Source organism: Phyllobates terribilis, unplaced genomic scaffold (genome assembly GCF_046119375.1).
Source record: "Phyllobates terribilis strain yellow unplaced genomic scaffold, ASM4611937v1 Scaffold_364__1_contigs__length_1914224, whole genome shotgun sequence".
Classification (NCBI taxonomy): domain Eukaryota; kingdom Metazoa; phylum Chordata; class Amphibia; order Anura; family Dendrobatidae; genus Phyllobates; species Phyllobates terribilis.
Genome location: NW_027363124.1, coordinates 1,475,506 through 1,503,359, shown reverse-complemented (window position 1 = coordinate 1,503,359; position 27,854 = coordinate 1,475,506). Strand labels below are relative to the sequence as shown.

The 27,854-nt window shown below is 46.2% G+C and overlaps 1 protein-coding gene across 1 annotated transcript in view; it reads right to left on the bottom strand.

The window, feature by feature from the left end:
* Positions 1-317: 317 nt before the first annotated feature.
* LOC141222886 (uncharacterized) overlaps positions 318-27,854 on the bottom strand; it is a 52,182-nt gene continuing 24,645 nt past the window's right edge. Inside the window, exons 2-7 of the mRNA XM_073666719.1 lie at positions 7,948-8,106; positions 7,639-7,818; positions 7,432-7,555; positions 7,251-7,348; positions 6,963-7,053; positions 318-3,909 (exon numbers count right to left, since the gene is read on the bottom strand). Of these exons, the coding sequence (XP_073522820.1) occupies positions 2,888-3,909; positions 6,963-7,053; positions 7,251-7,348; positions 7,432-7,555; positions 7,639-7,818; positions 7,948-8,040 (1,608 nt within the window). The 5' untranslated portion in view covers positions 8,041-8,106 and the 3' untranslated portion in view covers positions 318-2,887. The remainder of the gene's footprint in view (positions 3,910-6,962; positions 7,054-7,250; positions 7,349-7,431; positions 7,556-7,638; positions 7,819-7,947; positions 8,107-27,854) is intronic.

Sequence of the window (27,854 nt, the reverse complement as noted above, 5' to 3'; positions counted from 1 at the left end):
CCCAACTTCAGCTGGATATTTTATGCCGAAGAGGGGCCCTGCCCACATACTCCCCCCGTGATGACCTCACTTGGGCTGGTCTCCACCCTTCATGATTTTATTAAAATCTCTTAATTTCTGCGATAACTTCTCGCTGGTTGATCGCAGAAGTTAGCAAGTGATACCATATTTTTATTGCAATTTTACCTTTCTTTAGAGACTAGACATGACATAACTGCTGCTGGTTATCGTTGCCCTCTTGCATCACAGCTCACCAATAAGGAAAAATATGCGTATTGTTCCTTAGCTAACCCCACCATTAAAAATGTGTCCCATCACAATTATAGAACTTCCGATATTCCATATTTCATTTCGGTGTCTATGAGTCTGATGAGCAAAAGGAGTTTGCAAATGAGGATGATTCGGCTATTGTACTGTGTGATAGATTTCTTTGAAGCCTAACGAGATGCGACCTGTCCCTTTCAATCTCTGGCTCATCTGCTCAAAAGTGTCTATTCATCACCCAGGTCTCTCCATTTGGTATGGTAACTAGCCGGTATAACTGAATTAGTGGCTCCTGCTATTTGCATAGGAGCCACTTCTTAGAGTGTTAGCTCTTCTTACTGCGACTGAGATAGGGGAGGGGGGATGAGAGGGATTTCAGAGGGAGAGAGAAATTCTTAATATTTTCTAGAACAATATCTGTTAGTAAACTGAGGTATATGATCGCCTCTACAGTGGGTCTCCGGAAGAAAGAAAATGTACGTGCTGTTTATGCATATAACACTTGAGCTCCTTTCTCTGGAACATTAAGTCCTCTGACATTTAATGAACAAGTTTTGAGTTGTGCCAAATTATATGAAAAAAAGGGGGAATGGAAGAGAGAAAGATTAAGAGAAAAGAGGAAGTATAGACGGTAGATAGTAACGTTTACCTCTCAGTGTCTGAGAAGTATAGATTATGAATATATCAAAACAGTAGGAAATTGCGAAACAAGCAGATCCCAATGCAAGTCCCTAACTGGGGGTTGTCTTTACAGGTGTAAGTCAAACCTTCAGTCCTAGAGTTCCTATTAGGTGGAACCATGGAATATATAGCAAGCAAAGTAATACAGCCTGATATTACAGAAATATAATGTGAACTCAACTTATATGCCGTTCTAAGACATAAACTGAGACATTCTGAAGAGTGGCACATACAACTCTATTTATATATATCTTATTACATGCTTAAAGAAATAAGTAAGCATCTGTAAACTGTCTCTCTCATCAGGGAAGACAAAATTCATTTCAGGAGCTCATATGATTGGCAGGTTCCTTTCCCATCTGGCTGCATCACCATCAAGTTCCAGATCCATTGAACGCCTTCTGTGACGTGCTGGAACTCTCAGTGGCAATGGCGGAGCAGGTGGCCAGTCAGATATATGGATTCTGGGAATGTCCAGGACATCACAGAATAGTCTCATGTCGCTTTGGTCTTTCAAAGTATACAATGTTCCATTTTTCCGGACCTGCAGCTGGAAAGGTACCACAGGAGTACATCAGGCCATTTTCCCAGAAGGCATAAAGTAGTGGTTTCAATACCCTTCTTTTAGCAAGTGTCATTCAGGATAGATCTATGAGCAATTATATGCGTTTTCCATTGAAATCACCAGGACCCAACTCCTCTGCTTTCCTCACAATGGCCTCTTTTACATTGAAAAAAATGTATGTGACAGATAATGTCCCTTGAACGCTCAGGATTTGGGCCATGATTGCCTATTGTACGGTGCGCCCTGTTAATCTCCACCTCCTTATCAATAGGGTCACCAAGGATATTATGGAATAATGTCCATAGTGTTGGCATGATCGCTTGTGTATTGAGATTTTCAGGTATACTCCTTATCCGGATATTATTGTGATTTTCTTGGTCATCAACCATATTAAACAGACTGTTTATTTGCTGACTGTGACTATCCAGTGTTAGTTTCTGAGCATTATGATGGTCCACAACTTGTACGACATCATCCTCTAATCTCTGTACCTTGTCAGTAAGATGTGACAGGATAGAAGTGAGGGGACGTATTTCAGTATTGTATATATTGCTCTATCTCTTGTTTAGTAGGGATAGACACAAAATATGAAATACAAATCAATTATGGCGTTCCCCATATCAGAATCCCCTGTGGCTGGGGAGTAAATTTCCCTGTGAAGCAAGCGCTGCTCAGTATGTGTTTCGGTGAGAGTACAGGGAGATTTGTGGTGCAGTTTTCTTGTGAAGCCTACATTAAGAGAGAAGTTGGCGCAGGATTTATAGGCTTGAGCTATCTGGCATCATGAGAGTTAAGACTGCTTTTTTCCAAGCTAAGATGAGGCAGTAATGGCTCAAGAGCAGGAAGATAAGACTTTCAATAAGAAACACTGCATACCAGACATGCTGACAGAGGTGGAGGACCTCAGATTAATCTCTGATATCTTGTCTTTCTTTCTCATATCGGACGTCATGTTTGAGACTGTAAAGTGCTTATAATTCCCCCAGGAACACGGTCTGAAGAGAGTGCTTTCAGTGTGTGCATTCTCTTGGTGCTATGTCCAGGCCATGTCCTTCCTGTTGATGTTCAATACATCCGAAGGCGGCATTGATTGTGAGCAGGATTGTGTGATGTAACAATCTTGTGTGATGTAACAATCTTGTGTGAGCCCCGGGAACTCGAGTTGTGACACCAATGGAACGGCACCAGAACGGGAGGTGCATATGAGTGTTTTTATTTTAACAAGGCCAAACATGAGGAATGAGAAGGAGTTGTCCTAGTAGTGGAAAACCCCTTAATGAAGATACAATTTTCGGTTAAAAATGAAAAAGGCTTCTCCCCAGTGTGACTTCTCTGAAGTTTATTAAGAGTTGATTTCCATGTAAAACATTTCCCACATTAACAACATGAAAATGGCTTCTCGTCTGTGTGAGTTCTCTGGTGACTAAGAAGTGATGATTTCTTCACAAAACATTTCCCACATTCTGAACAAGAAAAAGGCTTCTCCCCTGTGTGAGTTCTCTGGTGCTTAATAAAATCTGAATTATCGTTAAAACATTTCCCACATTCTGTACAGGAGAAAGGCTTCGCCCCTGTGTGGGTTCTCTGGTGCTTAATCAAAGCTGATTTCTGGCTAAAACTTTTCCCACATTCTGAACAGGAAAAAGGCTTGTCCCCTGTGTGAGTCCTCTGGTGTATAACCAAAGCTGATTTCTGGATAAAACATTTCCCACATTCCAAACAGGAAAAAGGCTTCTCCCCTGTGTGAGTTCTCTGGTGTATAACCAAAGCTGATTTCTGGATAAAACATTTTCCACATTCTGAACATGAAAAAGGCTTCTCCCCTGTGTGAGTTCTCTGGTGCTTAACCAAATCTGATTTCTGGTTAAAACATTTCCCACATTCTGTACAGGAAAAAGGCTTCTCCCCTGTGTGAGTTATCTGATGTCTGATAAAACTTGATTTCAATGTAAAACATTTTCCACATTCTGAACAAGAAAATGGCTTCTCCTCTGTGTGACTTCTCTGGTGATTAACAAGATTTGATTTCTGGTTAAAACATTTCCAACACTTGAAACAAAAAAATCTATTCTCTGCTGTGTGAATGCTTTGATGTTTAAGAAAAGACTTTTGAAGGAGAAAACTATTTCCATATTCTGAACATGAAAATGGCTTCTTTGCTTTAGGAGCAATTTGTTTTTTAATGCTTATTTTGTGACTATGATTTTCCTTAGTAGTCGGTAATGAATCAGAAGACAGGACCTGTTTCAAATGATCAGATGACAGATCTTTGCTGTGAAGAGATGATGGTATATCTGGAGTAATGGCATTCACTTCAATTGTATCTTGTTTGATATCAAGATCATCTGATTTAAAAATTGAAGATGTCAGCTGTCCCTCTGATCTCCTGGTACAGTCATCTGCCAAGAATAAAACCAATTATTATTTATGAATAACATATCCTTAAAATTTATATTGTTGAATATTGCTACTTAAACTCTCTGCAAAAATGTACATTATGTAAAAGTATCATTATTTACCAAGAAAACATATCACAGAAAAAAATCAGCCTTACCAACACCAAATCAGATAACAAATGCACTAGCATTTTAGTGTTGGTTGGGTGTACTGGGGTGTCTGTCCATGTGGGGTGTACTTATATAGTGCTCGGCAGCCGTCCTGAACTAATAGTATGGGCATCATCAATAGGCTACGCCAGACACTGTGCATCACACCTACCTGTGTGACTGGTGTCCTATGCAAGCTTCATCTGTGTGCATCTTTAATACTAGGCAACCACCCCCTCCATGAATTGGTATGATTGTGAGTGGTTGCTCCACCAGTATTTTGCACCTGTGCAGCCTCCACCTTTATCATGGCGGTCTGCGGCATCCTGCTAGTGCATTTGTTATATGATTTGGTGTTAGTAAGGCTGTATCTTTTTCTGTGATTTTTTTTAAATTTTGACCTATGTTAGCCGTCATTATTCACCAAGACAATAACAGTTCACAGTCTAATAGAAAACCTCATAGAATGAACCAGTGGATCGTAGTGTTCAACTGTTTGTTCATTCTGCCTCCCAAATATGGAATAAAAAGACATCAAACAATGTTATGTAGGCAAAAATAATATCAATAAAAACGTCTACTCATCTCACAAAAAACAAGCCCCCACTCAGGTCCATCATCTGTCAATGGAAAAACAGAGGTTTCCACATTATTAGCGGCTCAAAGGCTTTTGAAAAGCAACATGGCTTCCATAAACCAATCCAGCAATATCCGCTCTCCCAAAGTCAGATCTCCCCCTCGCTTCTGAGCCTTGCAGTGCGCCCAAACCACATTTAGCCTCCATGTATTTGGAATTACTATAGTGAGAAGTACCCACTTAATTGATGGTGTGTGTCTCCTGGAGCACAATCTGGACACTATGTGTTGGGTAATGAAATTATATATTTGTAATTTTCACTCTCCATTATCCACTGCGTGCTAATTTCTGTGCCTGTGGAGTCAAAATAGTCACTACTCCTATAGATTATTTCACTGAGGGGTATAATTTCCAAAATGGAGTCACTTTATGGGGATTTCTCCTGCTCTAGTTTTCTGCAATTTGGTCACATTAGGGCTTCTGCAAATGGTGGGTCCCATCTCCTCTGGGATCTGCTCCTGCGACATCTGCTTCTCTCACCAGAAGCCGCCTTATTCATCCTGCAGGTGGCGCTGGTGATGGAGGAGACGTCAGAACCAGAAGCTCTGGGCGGTGCAGGCTCTGTCCAGCCACTAAGATTAGGGTGCCTGGGACCAGTAGTACCATCCAGTCTGGCAGTATGGGTGTGCGCTGTCCAGCTGGAGTAATCTGCTCCCTGCTTCAGCCATTTGGAGAGCACCACACCCTACTAAAGCTGGAAGCATATTGATGGAAGCTGCCAGATCCAGCCTTGTTCTCCTCTGGTTCAGTCCTCTGTGCTCAGCTCCCGGCTTGTGTATTTGATTCCTGTTGTGACCTCGGCCCGTTTACTGACTACTTTTGTGTGATTTTGTATTTTCTCTGACCTCCATGTTCTGACCCGGCTATCTGACTATTCTTCTTGGCATCTCACACCACAGAACATTAGGTAACACTGTGGCCCAAGCTTAGGGGGTCTCTGTCTAAGTCCAAGTCCATGTAGAGGGGTTAAAGGATGATGAGCAAGGCAAACCCTGGGATCTGGAAAATGGAGTAGATAGCGCCAAGCCTGTTCGTGGTGGCCATCTTTTGAGCAGCCAGGTGACAACGAACAGTGTCCCCAATACATTGTGTCTGCAAACTATCCCAGCAAAATCTGCATTCAAATAGCTAAATGGCGCTCCTTCCCTTTTTAACGTGCCATGTGCCCAGACAGTAGTGTACAGCTGTATATAGGGTATTGTCAGATTCAAGAGAAGTTGGAAGTTTGTAAGGTCCATTTGTTTCCTATTATCCTTTGTGAAGAATTCCAAAGTTATCACCATATAAAGTGACACACGTCAGATTTGAAAAATGGGCTCAGATAGGAACACAAAACTGGCTGCAGGAAGGGGTTAAATCAGAGTATTTTGGTCACTAACTACTATAGTCAAAACTGAGTATAGACCATAACACATCTACTGAAATGATCAAACTCAACAGTCTTCATCAGTAAGTAGTGAGTAACTAGTGGTGAAACCTCTCTGGGGTAATTAGAGTATGGGGCTCGGGGGCTCTTGGCAATCTAAACTATCGTAAGGGCCAATATTTTCTGTCAGATGAATTTCAAGAAGAAATATTAGACGTTCAAAGAGAACTTTTTTTTATAATAGTGCAGAGCTGAGGCGTCTTAAATTTAGCTTAGAGATATATCATGGCACAGGTGTAATGTTTTCTGTATAGTTTATCACAATCCTGTTTGAAGTTAGTCGGTTTTAAAAGAAATTGAAAAGTCAGGATAAAGGGAAACTCTGCTGTTATTGTACAGAGATTCACACTTGGCCCTCACTGCACATTTAATGTTGTAGATCATAAAAGTAAAGTTTGGCCAGAAAGACTGGACCTGGTCTTGTAGGAACCATATGAGCACATTCAGCAGCACAGAAGGGAGAGAAGGTAGATTCATCCAATAAGATATCAGGGTTCTAGGAAGCCAACAGCATCATTACCCTCCGCTTTCTCTTACAGGCCCATCATAATATTTTTTTCAAGTGATTTTCTGACTTTGTAGTTTACAGATCTGGGCAGGTAACGGTCAGCATCTTCTAATCCCAGGGGGTAGGTAGATCCTCCAGGTTGTAAGTTCTATGGAAAAGGGTTTCAATGCCCAAAATCATTTGAACAGTTTTGGGTGGAAGAGAATGTTGTGGTCTAGAGACAAAATGGTGATCACACGATTGTGATACGGCCGGACTACACCACTGATAAAGCAGCCACAGCCGGTGACTGAGAAGAATCTGTGACTTCTCTGCATTTAGTGGTTACTACTCACCTGGGTAGTCATATGTAGGAATCTCCTCTTTACACCGCTCATAACCCCTTACATATGCCTCTATAGTATTAATATGGTTGAGATCTTCACCCTGAAACAAATATTGTAAAAGTCACAAACAGATGAGAAGTCACATCTATGATCAGCTCTAATCCTGCCATCTCCACCGTTCTCATTACACGAGTATAAAACATATAAAACTGGTGGATAAAACAAGACTGAACACAAGACCTTCACAGCCGTCTACACATCATAGGGGAGATCTCAGGACACCTTCTCTCCATCTACCTGATGATCCTGAGGAACATTGGGATCTTCTTGTTTACAGTTCTGTGGAAGAAAAGGATGGGGACATCTCTCCGGTGTTGTCCTCTTACTGGATAGATCTGGAGGAAACACATACAGGGACTGAATTCATTCTTTACATACAGATAATTATAGGCCGTGTGTATTTAGTCCTGTCTATTACCTGGTGATGTGAGGGGCTGGGGAACCTCCATCATGACGTCTTTGTACAAATCTTTGTGTCCTTCTAAATACTCCCACTCCTCCATGGAGAAATAGACAGCGACATCCTGACATCTTATAGGAACCTGACAAACACAATGATACCGTCATCCCCCCGATCCTTTCATAGCGTTACAGTATAATGTCCCAGCATTCCCAGCAGTGTCACCTCTCCAGTCAGCAGCTCAATCATCTTGTAGGCGAGTTCTAGGATCTTCTGGTCATCGATGTCCTCATGTATCAGGGGGTGAGGTGGAGGCCTCGTGATTGGGCTCAGGGGTCTTCCCCATCCCTCAGACACAGGGTCCTGACAGCGCTCACTAGAGGTCTTCTTCACTACTGTGTAATCCTGGTTATGGAGAGACACATTAATAAATCTCACTACAGACATTTCCAGAGTCCTCACCTCTCCAGTTCTGTCCATCTGTTATTCCCATAGATAAGAATGATGTAATGTGACGTCATCAGAATCTCTCACCTCTCCAGTAAACCGGAAGAGGATCTCTAGGGTGAGGTGTAATATCCTCTCTGCCATCGTGTCTCTATCCATATCCGTCTTTGATGGGTCCATAAGGAAAATTCTCTTAAATAGAAGATCTTCACTGAGAGGATCTGATATTGTGTAATAATACAATTACTGGAGATAATAAGGGGAAACATATGAGGAGATATATTATTTTACAGTATTTAGTTTTCTGCTTTACATCTAGTAATAAAACCTATATATTTTAAGCCACAGACAACAAGCAGTTTCTTCCTTGGAGTCTGTAGCTGAACACGTTTCTGAAAGACTCATCTTCCATAAAGCTAATTCTCGTCTCATTTACCGACACTGCAATCGGCATTAGCAATACTGCAGGAGATATTTATTACACGTGACATGGAAATAACTACTTCATAATAAGGAAAACATCTTCTACTACGGCTCTAAAACATAGTTAGCCACAGTCCGTCACTGACTACATCTCCACCGGCCGTCTATATGAATGTTTCCCGTCTTCCCCGGACTGTAATCTTCTATCACGTTAGATCTCATGTCTGATTCACACACAGAAGTTTGAGGCTTTGATACACGGTAAAGTTTTTAATATTAAACAGAGTAGGACTATCCTGAATGGGTTCCTTCTACCATGGGGGGATAGCTTTGATGCTATTTTTGATCAAAAACAGTGTTACTAAGAACCCTATTTTATTTAAATGCACTTTTGGTTTTTATTTATTTACAGCAGGGTTTATGATCATTTTTTTTCTTATAGTTTTTTTCTAATTTATGGCCATAGTAAACATGCATTTATGTGCTGCATGGATACCAACTTAAACCAAGCTCAAATTCTGTGTTTTTTCACGGGCACCATAGTGGCCCTGTTGGCTGCTGCTATGGATGATACACCCCTAACTATCCAACTATCATATGGTAAAAATCTCATAGGTCCTGGATTTATTAGTATCTGCACGAAGAATGGGGCTAAGTGAGTATTTATTAACGGGAATCCACTTCACCGACGACCCCACGGCCAGCAAGCATCAGAATCTTCACTTAATAAAAAGCCATTTCTCAGCAAACAGACCTCTAATATGAGGCATACAGGTATGTATAGATTCACATTTCTATCGCTTGTATGCCAATATTAGAGGTCAGATAAGTCCCAGGGGGTGACAGATTCCCTTTCATCAGCCGTGGGGTAATCATAAAACCAGATATGTATCAAGGTATTGTAAGGTGGCTAATGGTTACGTAGTCGATGGGAGGCATGTGTCACAGAGATGGCTGGTCTCTGTGTTGTAACCCGGAGTGTTTCTCAAGAGCAGATAAGCACTAAGGGGATCGGTTGGTGCACCTGGGAGCCGGGTTACGGGTAGCTAGGAGAGAATGGGAGAGTCCAGCTACCCACATACCTCACCTCTGGGTGTGGTTAACAGCCTATAAAATGGAGGCTGTTGTTTGGCACATGGTCTGTGTGTTTGGAGGGAGAAGGCCTACTGTGTATGTTTGTCTTCAGACCAAGCCAGGACACTAGACGCTACCCCAGCTTGTGTGCCGCACAAGCCTGGCTGAGCAGAGACCTGCTAAGGACATTTACTTTGCTTGCCTGATCTAAAGGCTATTTTCTTTTCTGTTTGGCTTCTGGGTTTATGAAGCAATAAACCCACATGAACTTTTAAAGGAACATGCTTCCTGTTTTCCTCCCATCACACCCAAGTGAGTAAAACCTCCACAATTAGTGTTAGACTTGCGGGCAGCGTTCCCAGCAGAGATGTATGAGTGCTACAGGATGGACTGCATGCCCTGGGTGAAGTCTGTCGCAAGCCAGCAAGCATCGCCAGACGAAATGGAGGACCTGCTTAAACACCTGGTCCAGTCGCAGCAGCATCAACAGGAGACCAACAGGCTGTAGTTACAGCAGATTCAGCAGCACTAGCAGAAACAACGTCAGCAGATGCAGCTTCTGGCAACCGCCATCCAGGACAGGATGAGCGCTCCAACCCCAGGTCCGACTGATGACTCCCATGTCCGGAAGGCAGCATGACGAGCTTTGCAGAAAATGACCCTGGGGGATGAGACCTTCCTGATGGTGTTTCAAAGGGTCACCGAGAGGGAGAAATTTCCACAAGAGCAGTGGGCAGAGGTACTGTCGCAATACTTGACTTTGAGAGCCCCAGAAGTACGCGTAGTAGGCGTACTATGATTTAGCTTTGCAGGACGCCCTATTTAGCTTTGCATAGTACGCCCTATTTAGCTTTGCATAGTACGCCCAAAAGGCATACTATGATTTAGCTTTGCAGGATGCCAAAGAGTATGGCAAGCTAAAAACTGAGATTCTCGCATGCTTGGGTTGACAATGACTATCAGGGCACAGCGGGTTCGTATCACTGGAACAAACCACCTCCGTCCCAAATGTTTGACCTGCTGCACCTGGTCCAGAAGTGGCTGAGCCAGAGTCCTCAATGTCTGCGCAGATGGTAGAGTGGGTGGTGATGGACCGGTTTGTGCACTCCCTGCCGAGGCCCATACAGCCGTGGGTTGCCCAGGGTGATCCCTGGTATGTGGGTGAACTGGTCGGACTGATCGAGAGATACCAGGGAGTTGAAGGTTTCTTGGGAAGGCAGCCCGCTACATACTGGAGTTCCCAACAGGGGGTGGAGGCCCAAAAGGTGGTGGGACTTCCAAGGTCCAAATGGACGAGGGAGGTGGTGCCCAAGGTCCATACAGGTGATGTCGTTTGTTGGAGGTGCCACGGCCCAGACCATATAGCCGCCCGTAGTCCCCTGACCCTTGAGCCGATGGACTGCAGCATAGGACAACGTTGTTCATATTATGCTTATCCGGCCTGCAGTGTGAACTGTCCACCCACCGAGGGGCCACAAGCATGCCACGTGAAGGTGAACAGATGGGAAGTAACGGCACTGTTAGACTCCGGGAGCCTGGTGACCCTTATGAGGGCCACCCTTCCTCTCCAAATGATCCTGGGGAAAAAAGTCGGCGTTCAGTGCATTCATGGTGATGCTAAAGACTACCCTACGGGCCAGAGTGGACATTGAAAAGGCCCACGGTACAGAGTCCCACGAGGTCGGCGTCGTTCAGGACTTGTTGCACCCTATTATTATAGGCAGGAACTTTTGTTTGTTTTGGGATCTGTGGGGGAAGGGTTCTGGGTTCGCTGGCTCAGATAAGAAAAAAAATTAACCCTAAAGGAGGTATCACCACACCCAGAGTCAGACAGGTTTCCTTTTTGTGTCCTTGTGGGGGATGAGGAGGTAGTGCCCCCTGAGTCTGCCATTCCAGAGTTAGGGGTGACCAGCGAGAATTTTGGGTCTGCCCAACATAGGGACCTAACTCTGAAGGAAGCCTTTAATAATGTCGCTATTATAAATGGGGTTGCACAGGAGTCGGGGGCTGACACAAGGTTTCCCCATTTTATGATGAGTAAGGAGTTGTTGTACTGGGTCAAGAAAGTGAGGGAGGAGAGTGTGGAGCAGTTAATAGTGCCGGGCCCCTTTAGACGGAAGGTGTTGGACATGGCCCATTCACATTTCTTGGGGGGACATCTGGAAGTGGAAAAAACGCAGGAACGGATCGTGCAAAGGTTCTATTGGTAAACATTGGACATAATTTCAAAAAACATCACAGTAAAAGATAATACTTTACCAACACCAGGTCAGATTGCCAATGCACTGCAGGATGCAGCAAGCCTACATAATAAAGGCAGGGCCAGCACATGTGCAAAATACTGAAGCAGACAGCCACTCACTAACCTACCAAATTCATGGAGGGGGCGGCTGTGTAGTATTATACATGCACACCGATGGAGTCTGCATAGGACGGGCGCCAGTCCTTTATCATTGAGGCTTGCTGCATCCTGCAGTGCATTGGTAATCTGACCTGGTGTTGGTAAGGCATTATCTTTTAGGCTATGTGCCCACGATGCAGAAATGCTCCGGATTTTTTCCTGAGCGTTTCTGCATCTCCCTGGCAGAAAAAACGCATGAGGATTGTACAAAAGTTAAGCATTGTTCACATGCGGGTTGTCAAGCGCTTTCCAAGCGATTTTAGCATCACTTGGAAAGTGCTTGACAACTTGGTCACACTATATAAATCCATGCAACCGGCATGGATTTATATAGGGTGACTGAAAGAATGGTAAATAATAAAAAATAGGTAAAAAAAGGTAAGTATAATGTATATTTTTTATTTTATTCTTTTTTTTACAGGTTCTATTGTACCCGGGTCCGGAGGAGAGTCTCTTTTTCTCCAAACCCGGGTACCATAAGCACATTGAAAAGCATGGATTCCGCATCTGCAGATGCAATGATGCGGATTCCATGCGTTCCAATGCAAGTCAATGGCGGCGAAAACACCGCGCTAACGCAAAATAATTGGTAGTGCTGGGGATTTTTCCGCAATGATAATCCGCAGCGGAAATTTACGCAGCATGTGCACAGCACATGGGATTATCATTGGGGAACATGGCAGACCTTCTACCAAGCGTTTTTTAAGCGTTTCTGCAGCGGAATTGCCGCTGCGGAAACGCTTTAAAAAAGGATAGTGGGAATACAGCCTTACTGTGATGTTTTTTGAAATTATGTCCAATGTTCACCATTTTTAATGTTTAGTGTTAGGGCTCGCAAGTATGAGGACCCTTGACGTTTGGGTTGCGAGCTTGTGTATTTTGGCCAAAATATCGACCAATACCTCATGTGGTGTATTTATCTTATACACTATTTTTCATCTTTTTTGCACATTTTTTTGCAGGATGCAGCCAGGCCTCTTTAGTGTTGGCTGGATGAATTGGGGCTTCTGTCTTGTGGGGGTGCACGTATATAGTGCTGGGCAGCCCGCCTGATCTAATAGTATGGGCGTCATCAACAAGCTGCAAGCTAGAAACTGTGCATCGCACATATCTGTGTGACTGGCGCCCTATGCAGACTCCATCGGTGTGCATGTATAATACTACACAGCCACCCCCTCCATGAATTGGTAGGTTAGTGAGTGGCTGTCTGCATCAGTATTTCGCACATGTGCTGGCCCCGCCTTTATCATGGAGGCTTGCTGCATCTGGTGTTGGTAAGGCATTATCTTTTACAAAGGTTCTATTGGCCTGGATGTCACCGGGAAATATTTAAGTATTGCAGGTCTTGCACTACGTGCCAGTTAACCGCCCCCACCTCTCACTTTTGAAGTCCCCTCGTGCCATTGCCCATTATTGAAGTGCAATTCGAGAGAATTCCTATGGACTTGGTCAGTCCCCTGGTTGAATCTGCTCGTGGGCATCAATTTATATTGGTTATCCTGGACTATGCCACACGCTATCCTGAAGTGATTCCACTGAGAAACTCCTCCGCAAAGAATATATCCCGTGAGTTGGTCCATGTTTTTTCCCCAACAGGCTTACAAAAGGGAGATACTCACCGACCAGGAAATTCCCTCTATGAGTAAGGTGATGAGGGAGTTATGCAAAGCCCTCCAAATCTCCAAACTGAGGACTTCAGTATAACATCACCAGACAGATAGCTTAGTCGAAAGGTTTAACAAGACTCTGAAGAGTATACTGAGGAAGGACATAGAAAGGAACAGTAGAGACTGGGACTGTCTCCTACCGTATCTGTTGTTCTCCAACCGAAAGGTTTCACAGGCCTCTACAGGGTTCTCGCCATTCGAACTTCTGTATGGCCGACATTCGCGGGGTCTTCTAGATGTCACAAAGGAAATCTGGGAAGCCAAATTCACGCCCCACAGGAGCGTCATCGAGCACGTTGCTCTGATGCAGGAGAGGATTGTGAATGTGATGCCCATCGTAAAAGAACATCTCCTCCAGGCAATAGAAGCTTATGCCAGAGTCTACAACCGGTCAGCCAGAGTGAGGCAATTCAATCTGGGAGACCGGAGTCCTCATGCTAATTCCTAGGGTGGAAAGTAAGTTCTTGGCCAAGTGGCAAGGGCAAAATAAGAAGGTGGAAAAAGTGGGTGAACTGAACTACAAGGTTCATCAACCGGGACGACGTAAGCCGTACCAGATATACGACATCAACCTCATCAAGCCGTGGCAAGACAGAGAGGCTGTGGAAGCTCCATGCTTTCTGGGCAAACTAAAAGGTGAAGTTGGAGGAGTCGCAATAGCGGAAATGCTAACGAAGGCCAAGAAACAGCAGTGTCGGGAGTTGATGCAGAAGAACAGGGATCTGTTCTCAGAATTGTCGGGCTGCATAAGGGTCATAGAACACAAGGCTCTGACGGAGCCACATGTGCGGGTGAACTTGAAGCCCTATCTGATACCTGAGGCCCGACGAGAGTTGATATCCAAAGAGGTAGATTGTATGCTGAAGCTCAGTGTCATTGAAGAATTCAAGAGCAGTTGGTTGAGCCTGATCGTCTTGGTCCCAAATCCCAATGGTGAGTGGAGATTCTGCAACGACTATCGGAAGTTGAATGAGGTTTCCAAATTTGATGCATATCCAATGCCACGCGTCGTTGAGCTGATCAAGAGGCTTGGGCCAGAAAGGCACATAACCACCTTGGATCTGATGAAGGGATATTGGCAGATCCCCATGGCACAGGTAGCCAAAGAGAAGACTGCGTTTTCTACGCCGGACGGATGCTTCCAGTATGCCCGGATGCCGTTTGGACTGCAGGGGGCCCCTGCAAAATTCCAGAGAGCTATGGATTGCATCATTGCATCCCATAAGAAATATGCCGCAACATACCTGGACAATACTATCTTCAGTCCAGACTGGGAGAGTCATCTGGAAAAGATTCAGGCTGTGTTTGATGCTCTGAGGAAGGTGGGGTTTTCAATAAACTCGAAGAAATGTGGCATGGGGAAATAAGAAGCCAAGTACTTCGGATATGTAGTGGGTACAGTCGAGATAAAACCCCAAAATACTAAAGTAGAAGCAATCCAAAATTGTCTGAGACCGGTGTCGAAAAAGCAAGTCAGAGCCTTCCTGGGAATCGTGGGATACTACAGGAAATTCATCCCAAACTTCGCCATGATGGCCGCACCCCTGACTGACCTCCTTAAAGGGACAAAATCAGCCAAGGCCAAGTGGACTGCAGCGGCGGAGACATCCTTTCAAAAGATGAAACTGGCTCTGTGTAGGCAACCGGTCCTGGTTGCCCCGAACTTCAAGAAAGAGTTTATACTCCAGACAGATGCCTCAGATGTCGGGTTAGCAGCAGTCTTTTCCCAGGAGATACAAGGGGAGGAGCACCCTGTCCTCTACCTGAGTAGAAAGCTGTCCTCCTGAGAGAAAAATTATTCGGTCATAGAGCAGGAACGCTTGGCTATAAAGTGTGCGGTGGACAGATTATTATCTGACTATGCTCCACTCCGATGGATGAGGAAAAAAAGTGAAAAAATGCCAGAGTCACCCTCGGGTTTTTAGCCCTACAGGACTCCTACTTCCCTGTAGAACATAGAGCAAGGAAGCTACATGGTAATGCCGATGATCTCTCGAAAATCCCCTGTCTGGTAGTAAAAGGTGTCAAGCCCACGACTTTAGGCAGGGGGGGGGGGGTATGAAAGGTGGCTAATGATCGAGTAGTCAATGGGAGGTATGTGTCACAGAGATGGCTGGTCTCTGTGATGTAACCCGGAGTGTTTCTCTAGGGCACATAAGTACTAAGAGGATCGTTTGGCGCACCTGGCAGCCGGGTTACGGGTAGCTAGGAGAGAATGGGCGGGTCCAGCTACCCACATACCTCACCTTTGGGTGTGGTTAACAGCCTATAAAATGAAGGCTGTTGTTTGGCACATGGTCTGTGTGTTTGGAGGTAGAAGGCCTACTGTGTATGTTTGTCTTCAGACCAAGCCAGGACACTGGACGCTACCCCAGCTTGTGTGCCACACAGGCCTGGCTGAGCAGAGACATGCTAAGGACATTTACTTTGTTTGCCTGATCTAAAGGCTATTTGCTTTTCTGTTTGGCTTCTGGGTTTATGAAGTAATAAACCCACATGAAATTTAAGAACATGCCTCCTGTTTTCCTCCCATTGTGCCCCAGTGAGTAAAACCCCTACAATATGTATAAAGGAAAGGGTATGGTACTCACAGAATGTTTCAATAATCCGCCTCAATGCATTTTCCCAACAGGTTCATTAGGAGGCTTGATAGAGGGATGATAATTCATGATGTTCAGCATAGTGTGCCTAATAGCCAGGTGTCCATGTTTAAATATCCCACTTCATCGAAAACCCCTCCCAGACTAGGAAACCCATTCCCATTCCTAGAGGTGAATTGTCACAGGATATACAGAATAGAGTCTGTCTACAATAATATACTGCGCCTGCGCTACTTCTCATGAGCTAGAGGTTCGATAATGTCCATCACCTCGTGTGCATGTCGGGAAGTGACGTGCTTTATGCTGAAACACCAGATAAACTGATTGCCGCCACGCCACTCGTACCTGTGACTGCGCATGCCCGCAGTTATCATTCCATCTAGGATCATTGTTCAAAAATGCGCATGGCCAGATGTCGGCGTTCCACACCGGAGTGCATATGGTATTGGATTGCATTCCACCAACAGAAAAATCCTCTCTCTGAGATCAGTATCATGGGAGACTAAAAATAAGTATTGTACATCCTCCCACCATGCAATCGGCATGTGGATCTACTTTATCACTACAAAATATATGGGATGGTGACCCACAGTATACTCTTAAATGGTCATATTTGACCCCTATTGCATAATTAGAGATACACAAGGAACACCACACTTGTTAGTTACTAAATAGTATAATTGGGATATAACTGATAAGAAATAATTCTGATATAGAAGCTCAGATCTCTTGATGAAGTAAAACAATGTGAACCTCGTTCACAGGGAACGGAGTAGCAATGGGTAGAGTATAAAATCCTAAAATGTAATCCGGAATGGGTCTGTATTCATACAAAACAGGCATAGGAAATTTGCTCATTCAGTCCCTTACGGCCTAATGAATCCAGTCTGGAAATCCACTCACTTTACTTTTAGACGATACATCTATTAAGATCACCACCTCTCACATTGGCTTTAACCACTTGAATGATGCAAAAGGAGATGTCTCTTGTTTCACCTCAATGTGCACTGTTCATGTGTCTCACTAATGGGGTGTCCTGAAGTCACGCCAGGTGTGAGTGCAACGCAGAGAGTCACGCCAGGTGTGAGTGCAACGCAGAGAGTCACGCCAGGTGTGAGTGCAACGCAGAGAGTCACGCCAGGTGTGAGTGCAACGCAGAGGAGAAAGGGAAAGGGAGCCCAGATACTAGGGAAAAGGGGGAAGAGGTGACCTCCTAAACTGGACTAGCATCACCCTGTCTCTACCTAATGTCCCTATACAGCCTCCACAGCTGTCGCCCATCACATGCCTCGCCCAATTATCCCTGGCATAAGGCTATAGCTGGGGGTGGAAGGAGATGAGCACTAGTCAACCTCCGCTAGCACTCTAAAGACAAAAGGGGAAGACAACACAGGGGAATTACAGCTTCGCTTTAGAAGAAACTCCAACAGGGCACACGGCCTCAAGACTCCAAAGAGGACGTGATGCTGCTTCAGCCAAGTTCCAAGTAGAAATGAGTATACCCGGCGACGCCAACATAGACACACCAGGTATATATACACCCAGACTAAATGGAGGTAGAATCTGGGTCCTAAACACAGCCTCCCATCTAGGCAGCTGTCTGCATTGCCAAATGTGGAGATCTCTTGCAAACCCCTGCAGGGCGACTGTCTGTCACCTCTGACACACCCGTGACACCCAACTATGGCGTATTTCGCCCAAATGCCCCTCCACACTCCTCTTAGACTGCCTCTTGGTCGTGCATACATAATCTAGGAGGTAGAGGCATGTGACCACATATACAAGTCCTGAGGTTTTACAGTTGGAATAATCCCTCTGGAAAAAGGTTTCACCTGTAGAGGAACTCGAGAAAGATTTACATGGTCTCATACAATTACATGTACAACTTTCTGCACATCTAAATAAACCACAGATTCTTCTATCTAGCCATGTCCCCTTGGGTGCAGTTTTTTTTTAGAAACTATGCACTAAACGGTCCCTAATTGACCAACCCTTTCTGAAAGTTATTGTGGGAGTAGATCACACAGCACCCTCAGGTCCAGGTCAGCCACAAGCACATCCTAGTGTTTTCTGAGGATATTAAAGATATGGTCACTCTGATTGTCACAAGTTCCTATTACTTGTGTTATCCCATATTTTTCTTGGTGTCTTGGTTAGGTATGGAGGAGTGTCTCTCTCTCCTCTTTTTCTGCAAACAATCGTGCAGAATCCAAAATGTACTGTGGGTACCTTTTTCCCTGAATCTGGTGTTTATGTCTTTTGCCTGTATATTAATATCTGTGACATTAGAGCAGTTTCTTCTCAACTATAAAAATTGGCCCTTGGATATTGTTTTTTTTTTTTTTTTCAGGAGGATGGGGTGGTGGCTATCCCACTTTAATAGTTTATGGTAGATGAGTGTCCCTAGGGTCCAAACCAGGGCTGTGGAGTCAGAGTCGGTGCCCATTTTGGTGGAGTCGGAGTCGGTATAAAATGGACCCACTCCGACGCCTAAAATATGTAATAAATTGGGTACAATAGTTCAATGCAGTTTGTGAGGAATATTTTTTCATAAGAATTTGGGAAAGTTATGAAATGTTCTATAAATGTCTTTCTTATTCCTGATCTAAGAGTCTAGACTTTTAGCTGAGAAAAATGTGTCCTACTGTAAATTTATCACTTAAACATGAGCCATGTATGAGGGAGTCGGAGTCGTGAAGTCGGAGATGGTGTCATGGAAATTTAGGAGTAGGAGTCGAAGGTTTGGCTTACCGACTCCACAGCCCTGGCTCCCATCCTGTACTTTCTTGATTGGTACATCAAGGAAAGGCAACTGGTAATAATTAAACTCTGATATAAATCTAAGGCCCACTCTATGGATATTGAGTTCCCTGACAAATTCAAGAAATTGTTCACTCGTCCTTGACCAGATGATAAAAATGTTGTCTATATATCTATATCATGCCCCAATATATGGTTGCCACCACTTATAATCATCCCTGAGTATTTTGGTTTCCTCCCACCAGCCCAGGAATAGATTAGCAAATGAGGGGGCACAGGGGCTGCCCATCGCAGTACCCCTGAGCTCGGGTAAGTATTTCCTGTCAAAAGAAAGACGTTATGAGTAAGAATTAATTTTAGAAGATGGTCCATGAAGTCATTATGTCTGCTACACTCTATTGATCTCGATTGCTATAAACATCTTACTCCACTGATATCATCCTCATGCGATATATTACTGTACAAAGCCTCGATATCTAGTAAGGCCTGCTCCCCTACATGCATGTATACATGCTCGAGGGTCTACATGTAGGGGAGCAGGGAAAGGGAAAACTAACTCCAGAGGGATTATTCCAACTGCAGGACCTCAGGCGGTACCGTGGGAACATTATACTGTGTGGGGGCATCATCCATACTGCATAAGGGGCATAATGGGGGCATTACACTGTGGGGGGCATCATACATACTGCATAAGGGGCATAATTGGGTCATTACACTGTATGGGGCATCATACATCCTGCATAAGGGGCATAATGGGGGCATTAAACTATGAGGAGGCATCATACATCCTGCATAAGGGGCATAATGGAGGCATTACTCTGTGGGGGCATCATACATCCTGCATAAGGGGCATAATGGGGGCATTACACTGTGTGGGGGCATCACACATCCTGCATAAGGGGCATAATGGGGGCATTACACTGTGGGGGGCATCATACATCCTGCAAAAGGGAAATAATGGGAGCATTACACTGTGTGGGGTATCATACATACTGCATAAGGGGCATAATGGGGGCATTACACTGTGTGGGGCATCATACATACTGCATAAGGGGCATAATGGGGGCATTACACTGTGTGGGGGCATCATACATACTGCATAAGGGGCATAATGGAGACATTACACTGTGGGGGGCATCATACATCCGGCATAAGGGGCATAATGGGGGCATCATACATCCTGCATATGGGGCATAATGGGGGCATTACACTGTGGGGGGCACCATACATCCTGCATAAGGGGCATAATGGGTGCATTACACTGTGTGGGGGCATCATACATCCTGCATAAGGGGCATAATGGGGGCATTACACTGTGTGGGGCATCATACACACTGCATAAGGGGCATAATGGGGGCATTACACAGTGTGGCATCATCATACATACTGCATAAGGAGCATAATGGGGGCATTACACTGTGTGGGGCATCATACATACTGCATAAGGGGCATAATGGGGGCATTACACTGTGTGGGGCATCATACATACTGCATAAGGGGCATAATGGGGGCATTACACTGTGTGGGGGCATCATACATACTGCATAAGGGGCATAATGGGGGCATTACACTGTGGGGGCATCATACATCCAGCATAAGGGGCATAATGGGGGCATTGCACTGTGTGGGGGCATCATACATCCTACATAAGGGCATAATGGAGGCATTACACTGTGGGGGGCATCATACATCCTGCATAAGGGGCATAATGGGGGCATCATACATACTGCATAAGGGGCATAATGGAGGCATTACACTGTGGGGGGCATCATACATCCTGCATAAGGGGCATAATGGGGGCATCATACATACTGCATAAGGGGCATAATGGAGGCATTACACTGTGGGGGGCATCATACATCCTGCATAAGGGGCATAATGGGGGCATTACACTGTGTGGGGCATCATACATACTGCATAAGGGGCATAATGGGGGAATTACACTGTGGGTGGCATCATACATACTGCATAAGGAGCATAATGGGGGCATTACACTGTGTGGGGCATCATACATCCTGCACAAGGGGCATAATGGGGGCATTACACTGTGTGGGGGCATCATTCATCCTGCATAAGGGGCATAATGGGGGCATTAAACTGTGTAGGGCATCATACATACTGCATAAGGGGCATAATGGGGGCATTACACTGTGTGGGGGCATCATACATACTGCATAAGGGGCATAATGGAGGCATTACACTGTGGGGGGCATCATACATCCTGCATAAGGGGCATAATGGGGGCATTACACTGTGTGGGGGCATCATACATCCTGCTTAAGGGGCATAATGGGGGCATTACACATCCAGCATAAGGGGCATAATGGGGGCATTACACTGTGTGGGGGCATCATACATCCTGCATAAGGGCATAATGGAGGCATTACACTGTGGGGGGCATCATACATCCTGCATAAGGGGCATAATGGGGGCATTACACTGTGGGGGGACATCATACATACTGCATAAGGGGCATAATGGAGGCATTACACTGTGGGGGGCATCATACATCCTGCATAAGGGGCATAATGGGGGCATTACACTGTGTGGGGGCATCATACATCCTGCATAAGGGGCATAATGGGGGCATTATACTGTGTGGGGCATCATACATACTGCATAAGGGGCATAATGGGGAAATTACACTGTGGGTGGCATCATACATCCTGCATAAGGGGCATAATGGGGGCATTACACTGTGGGGGGCATCATACATCCTGCATAAGGGGCATAATGGGGGCATTACACTGTGTGGGGGCATCATTCATCCTGCATAAGGGGTATAATGGGGGCATTATTCATCCTGCATAAGGGGCATAATGGGGGCATTACACTGTGTAGGGCATCATACATACTGCATAAGGGGCATAATGGGGGCATTACACTGTGTGGGGGCATCATACATACTGCATAAGGGGCATAATGGAGGCATTACACTGTGGGGGGCATCATACATCCGGCATAAGGGGCATAATGGGGGCATTACACTGTGTGGGGGCATCATACGTACTGCATAAGGGGCATAATGGGGGCATTACACTGTGTGGGGGCATCATACATACTGCATAAGGGGCATAATGGAGGCATTACACTGTGGGGGGCATCATACATCCGGCATAAGGGGCATAATGGGGGCATTACACTGTGTGGGGGCATCATACATCCTGCATAAGGGGCATAATGGGGGCATTACACTGTGTGGGGCATCATACATACTGCATAAGGGGCATAATGGGGGCATTACACGGTGTGGGGGCATCATACATACTGCATAAGGGGCATAATGGAGGCATTACACTGTGGGGGGCATCATACATACTGCATAAGGGGCATAATGGAGGCATTACACATCCTGCATAAGGGGCATAATGGGGGCATTACACTGTGTGGGGGCATCATACATCCTGCATAAGGGGCATAATGGGGGCATTACACTGTGGGGGCATCATACATCCAGCATAAGGGGCATTATGGGGGCATTGCACTGTGTGGGGGCATCATACATCCTGCATAAGGGGCATAATGGAGGCATTACACTGTGGGGGGGCATCATACATCCTGCATAAGGGGCATAATGGAGGCATTACACTGTGGGGGGCATCATACATCCTGCATAAGGGGCATAATGGGGGCATTACACTGTATGGGGGCATCATACATGGGGCATAATGGAGGCATTACACTGTGGGGGGCATCATACATCCTGCATAAGGGGCATAATGGGGCATTACACTGTGTGGGGCATCATACATACTGCATAAGGGGTGTAATGGGGGAATTACACTGTGGGTGGCATCATACATCCTGCATAAGGGGCATAATGGGGGCATTACACTGTGGGGGGCATCATACATCCTGCATAAGGGGCATAATGGGGGCATTACACTGTGTGGGGGCATCATACATCCTACATAAGGGGCATAATGGGGGCATTACACTGTGTGGGGGCATCATTCATCCTGCATAAGGGGCATAATGGGGGCATTACACTGTGTGGGGGGCATCATACATCCTGTATAAGGGGCATAATGGGGGCATTACACTGTGTGGGGGCATCATGGGGGCATTACACTGTGTGGGGGCATCATACATACTGCATAAGGGGCATTACACTGTGGGGGCATCATACATCCTGCATAAGGGGCATAATGGGGGCATTACACTGTGTGGGCGCATCATACATCGTGCATAAGGGGCATAATGGGGGCATTACACTGTGTGGGGGCATCATACATACTGCATAAGGGGCATAATGGAGGCATTACACTGTGGGGGGCATCATACATCCTGCATAAGGGGCATAATGGGGGCATTACACTGTGTGGGGGCATCATACATCCTGCTTAAGGGGCATAATGGGGGCATTACACTGTGGGGGCATCATACATCCAGCATAAGGGGCATAATGGGGGCATTGCATTGTGTGGGGGCATCATACATCCTGCATAAGGGCATAATGGAGGCATTACACTGTGGGGGGGCATCATACATCCTGCATAAGGGGCATAATGGGGGCATTACACTGTGTGGGGGCATCATACATACTGCATAAGGGGCATAATGGAGGCATTACACTGTGGGGGGCATCATACATCCTGCATAAGGGGCATAATGGGGGCATTACACTGTATGGGGGCATCATACATACTGCATAAGGGGCATAATGGAGGCATTACACTGTGGGGGGCATCATACATCCTGCATAAGGGGCATAATGGGGGCATTATACTGTGTGGGGCATCATACATACTGCATAAGGGGCATAATGGGGGAATTACACTGTGGGTGGCATCATACATCCTGCATAAGGGGCATAATGGGGGCATTACACTGTGGGGGGCATCATACATCCTGCATAAGGGGCATAATGGGGGCATTACACTGTGTGGGGGCATCATACATCCTGCATAAGGGGCATAATGGGGGCATTACACTGTGTGGGGGCATCATTCATCCTGCATAAGGGGCATAATGGGGGCATTACACTGTGTGGGGGCATCATACATCCTGCATAAGGGGCATAATGGGGGCATTACACTGTGGGGGGCATCATACATCCTGCATAAGGGGCATAATGGGGGCATTACACTGTGTGGGGGCATCATACATCCTACATAAGGGGCATAATGGGGGCATTACACTGTGTGGGGGCATCATTCATCCTGCATAAGGGGCATAATGGGGGCATTACACTGTGTGGGGGGCATCATACATCCTGTATAAGGGGCATAATGGGGGCATTACACTGTGTGGGGGCATCATGGGGGCATTACACTGTGTGGGGGCATCATACATACTGCATAAGGGGCATTACACTGTGGGGGCATCATACATCCTGCATAAGGGGCATAATGGGGGCATTACACTGTGTGGGCGCATCATACATCGTGCATAAGGGGCATAATGGGGGCATTACACTGTGTGGGGGCATCATACATACTGCATAAGGGGCATAATGGAGGCATTACACTGTGGGGGGCATCATACATCCTGCATAAGGGGCATAATGGGGGCATTACACTGTGTGGGGGCATCATACATCCTGCTTAAGGGGCATAATGGGGGCATTACACTGTGGGGGCATCATACATCCAGCATAAGGGGCATAATGGGGGCATTGCATTGTGTGGGGGCATCATACATCCTGCATAAGGGCATAATGGAGGCATTACACTGTGGGGGGGCATCATACATCCTGCATAAGGGGCATAATGGGGGCATTACACTGTGTGGGGGCATCATACATACTGCATAAGGGGCATAATGGAGGCATTACACTGTGGGGGGCATCATACATCCTGCATAAGGGGCATAATGGGGGCATTACACTGTATGGGGGCATCATACATACTGCATAAGGGGCATAATGGAGGCATTACACTGTGGGGGGCATCATACATCCTGCATAAGGGGCATAATGGGGGCATTATACTGTGTGGGGCATCATACATACTGCATAAGGGGCATAATGGGGGAATTACACTGTGGGTGGCATCATACATCCTGCATAAGGGGCATAATGGGGGCATTACACTGTGGGGGGCATCATACATCCTGCATAAGGGGCATAATGGGGGCATTACACTGTGTGGGGGCATCATACATCCTGCATAAGGGGCATAATGGGGGCATTACACTGTGTGGGGGCATCATTCATCCTGCATAAGGGGCATAATGGGGGCATTACACTGTGTAGGGCATCATACATACTGCATAAGGGGCATAATGGGGGCATTACACTGTGTGGGGGCATCATACATACTGCATAAGGGGCATAATGGAGGCATTACACTGTGGGGGGCATCATACATCCTGCATAAGGGGCATAATGGGTGCATTACACTGTGTGGGGGCATCATACATCCTGCATAAGGGGCATAATGGGGGCATTACACAGTGTTACAGCATCATACATACTGCATAAGGAGCATAATGGGGGCAATACACTGTGTGGGGCATCATACATACTGCATAAGGGGCATAATGAGGGCATTACACTGTGTGGGGCATCATACATACTGCATAAGGGGCATAATGGGGGCATTACACTGTGTGGGGGCATCATACATACTGCATAAGGGGCATAATGGAGGCATTACACTGTGGGGGGCATCATACATACTGCATACGGGGCATAATGGAGGCATTACACATCCTGCATAAGGGGCATAATGGGGGCATTACACTGTGTGGGGGCATCATACATCCTGCATAAGGGGCATAATGGGGGCATTACACTGTGGGGGCATCATACATCCAGCATAAGGGGCATAATGGGGGCATTGCACTGTGTGGGGGCATCATACATCCTGCATAAGGGGCATAATGGAGGCATTACACTGTGGGGGGGCATGATACATCCTGCATAAGGGGCATAATGGAGACATTACACTGTGTGGGGGCATCATACATACTGCATAAGGGGCATAATGGAGGCATTACACTGTGGGGGGCATCATACATCCTGCATAAGGGGCATAATGGGGGCATTACACTGTATGGGGGCATCATACATGGGGCATAATGGAGGCATTACACTGTGGGGGGCATCATACATCCTGCATAAGGGGCATAATGGGGGCATTACACTGTGTGGGGGCATCATACATCCTACATAAGGGGCATAATGGGGGCATTACACTGTGTGGGGGCATCATTCATCCTGCATAAGGGGCATAATGGGGGCATTACACTGTGTGGGGGGCATCATACATCCTGCATAAGGGGCATAATGGGGGCATTACACTGTGTGGGGGGCATCATACATCCTGTATAAGGGGCATAATGGGGGCATTACACTGTGTGGGGGCATCATGGGGGCATTACACTGTGTGGGGGCATCATACATACTGCATAAGGGGCATAATGGAGGCATTACACTGTATGGGGGCATTACACTGTGGGGGGCATCATACATCCTGCATAAGGGGCATAATGGGGGCATTACACTGTGTGGGGCATCATACATACTGCATAAGGGGTATAATGGGGGAATTACACTGTGGGTGGCATCATACATCCTGCATAAGGGGCATAATGGGGGCATTACACTGTGGGGGGCATCATACATCCTGCATAAGGGGCATAATGGGGGCATTACACTGTGTGGGGGCATCATTCATCCTACATAAGGGGCATAATGGGGGCATTACACTGTGTGGGGGCATCATTCATCCTGCATAAGGGGCATAATGGGGGCATTACACTGTGTAGGGCATCATACATACTGCATAAGGGGCATAATGGGGGCATTACACTGTGTGGGGGCATCATACATACTGCATAAGGGGCATAATGGAGGCATTACACTGTGGGGGGCATCATACATCCGGCATAAGGGGCATAATGGGGGCATTACACTGTGTGGGGGCATCATACATCCTGCATAAGGGGCATAATGGGGGCATTATACTGTGTGGGGCATCATACATACTGCATAAGGGGCATAATGGGGGAATTACACTGTGGGTGGCATCATACATCCTGCATAAGGGGCATAATGGGGGCATTACACTGTGGGGGGCATCATACATCCTGCATAAGTGGCATAATGGGGGCATTACACTGTGTGGGGGCATCATACATCCTGCATAAGGGGCATAATGGGGGCATTACACTGTGTGGGGGCATCATTCATCCTGCATAAGGGGCATAATGGGGGCATTACACTGTGTAGGGCATCATACGTACTGCATAAGGGGCATAATGGGGGCATTACACTGTGTGGGGGCATCATACATACTGCATAAGGGGCATAATGGAGGCATTACACTGTGGGGGGCATCATACATCCGGCATAAGGGGCATAATGGGGGCATTACACTGTGTGGGGGCATCATACATCCTGCATAAGGGGCATAATGGGGGCATTACACTGTGTGGGGCATCATACATACTGCATAAGGGGCATAATGGGGGCATTACACGGTGTGGGGGCATCATACATACTGCATAAGGGGCATAATGGAGGCATTACACTGTGGGGGGCATCATACATACTGCATAAGGGGCATAATGGAGGCATTACACATCCTGCATAAGGGGCATAATGGGGGCATTACACTGTGTGGGGGCATCATACATCCTGCATAAGGGGCATAATGGGGGCATTACACTGTGGGGGCATCATACATCCAGCATAAGGGGCATTATGGGGGCATTGCACTGTGTGGGGGCATCATACATCCTGCATAAGGGGCATAATGGAGGCATTACACTGTGGGGGGGCATCATACATCCTGCATAAGGGGCATAATGGAGGCATTACACTGTGGGGGGCATCATACATCCTGCATAAGGGGCATAATGGGGGCATTACACTGTATGGGGGCATCATACATGGGGCATAATGGAGGCATTACACTGTGGGGGGCATCATACATCCTGCATAAGGGGCATAATGGGGCATTACACTGTGGGGCATCATACATACTGCATAAGGGGTGTAATGGGGGAATTACACTGTGGGTGGCATCATACATCCTGAATAAGGGGCATAATGGGGGCATTACACTGTGGGGGGCATCATACATCCTGCATAAGGGGCATAATGGGGGCATTACACTGTGT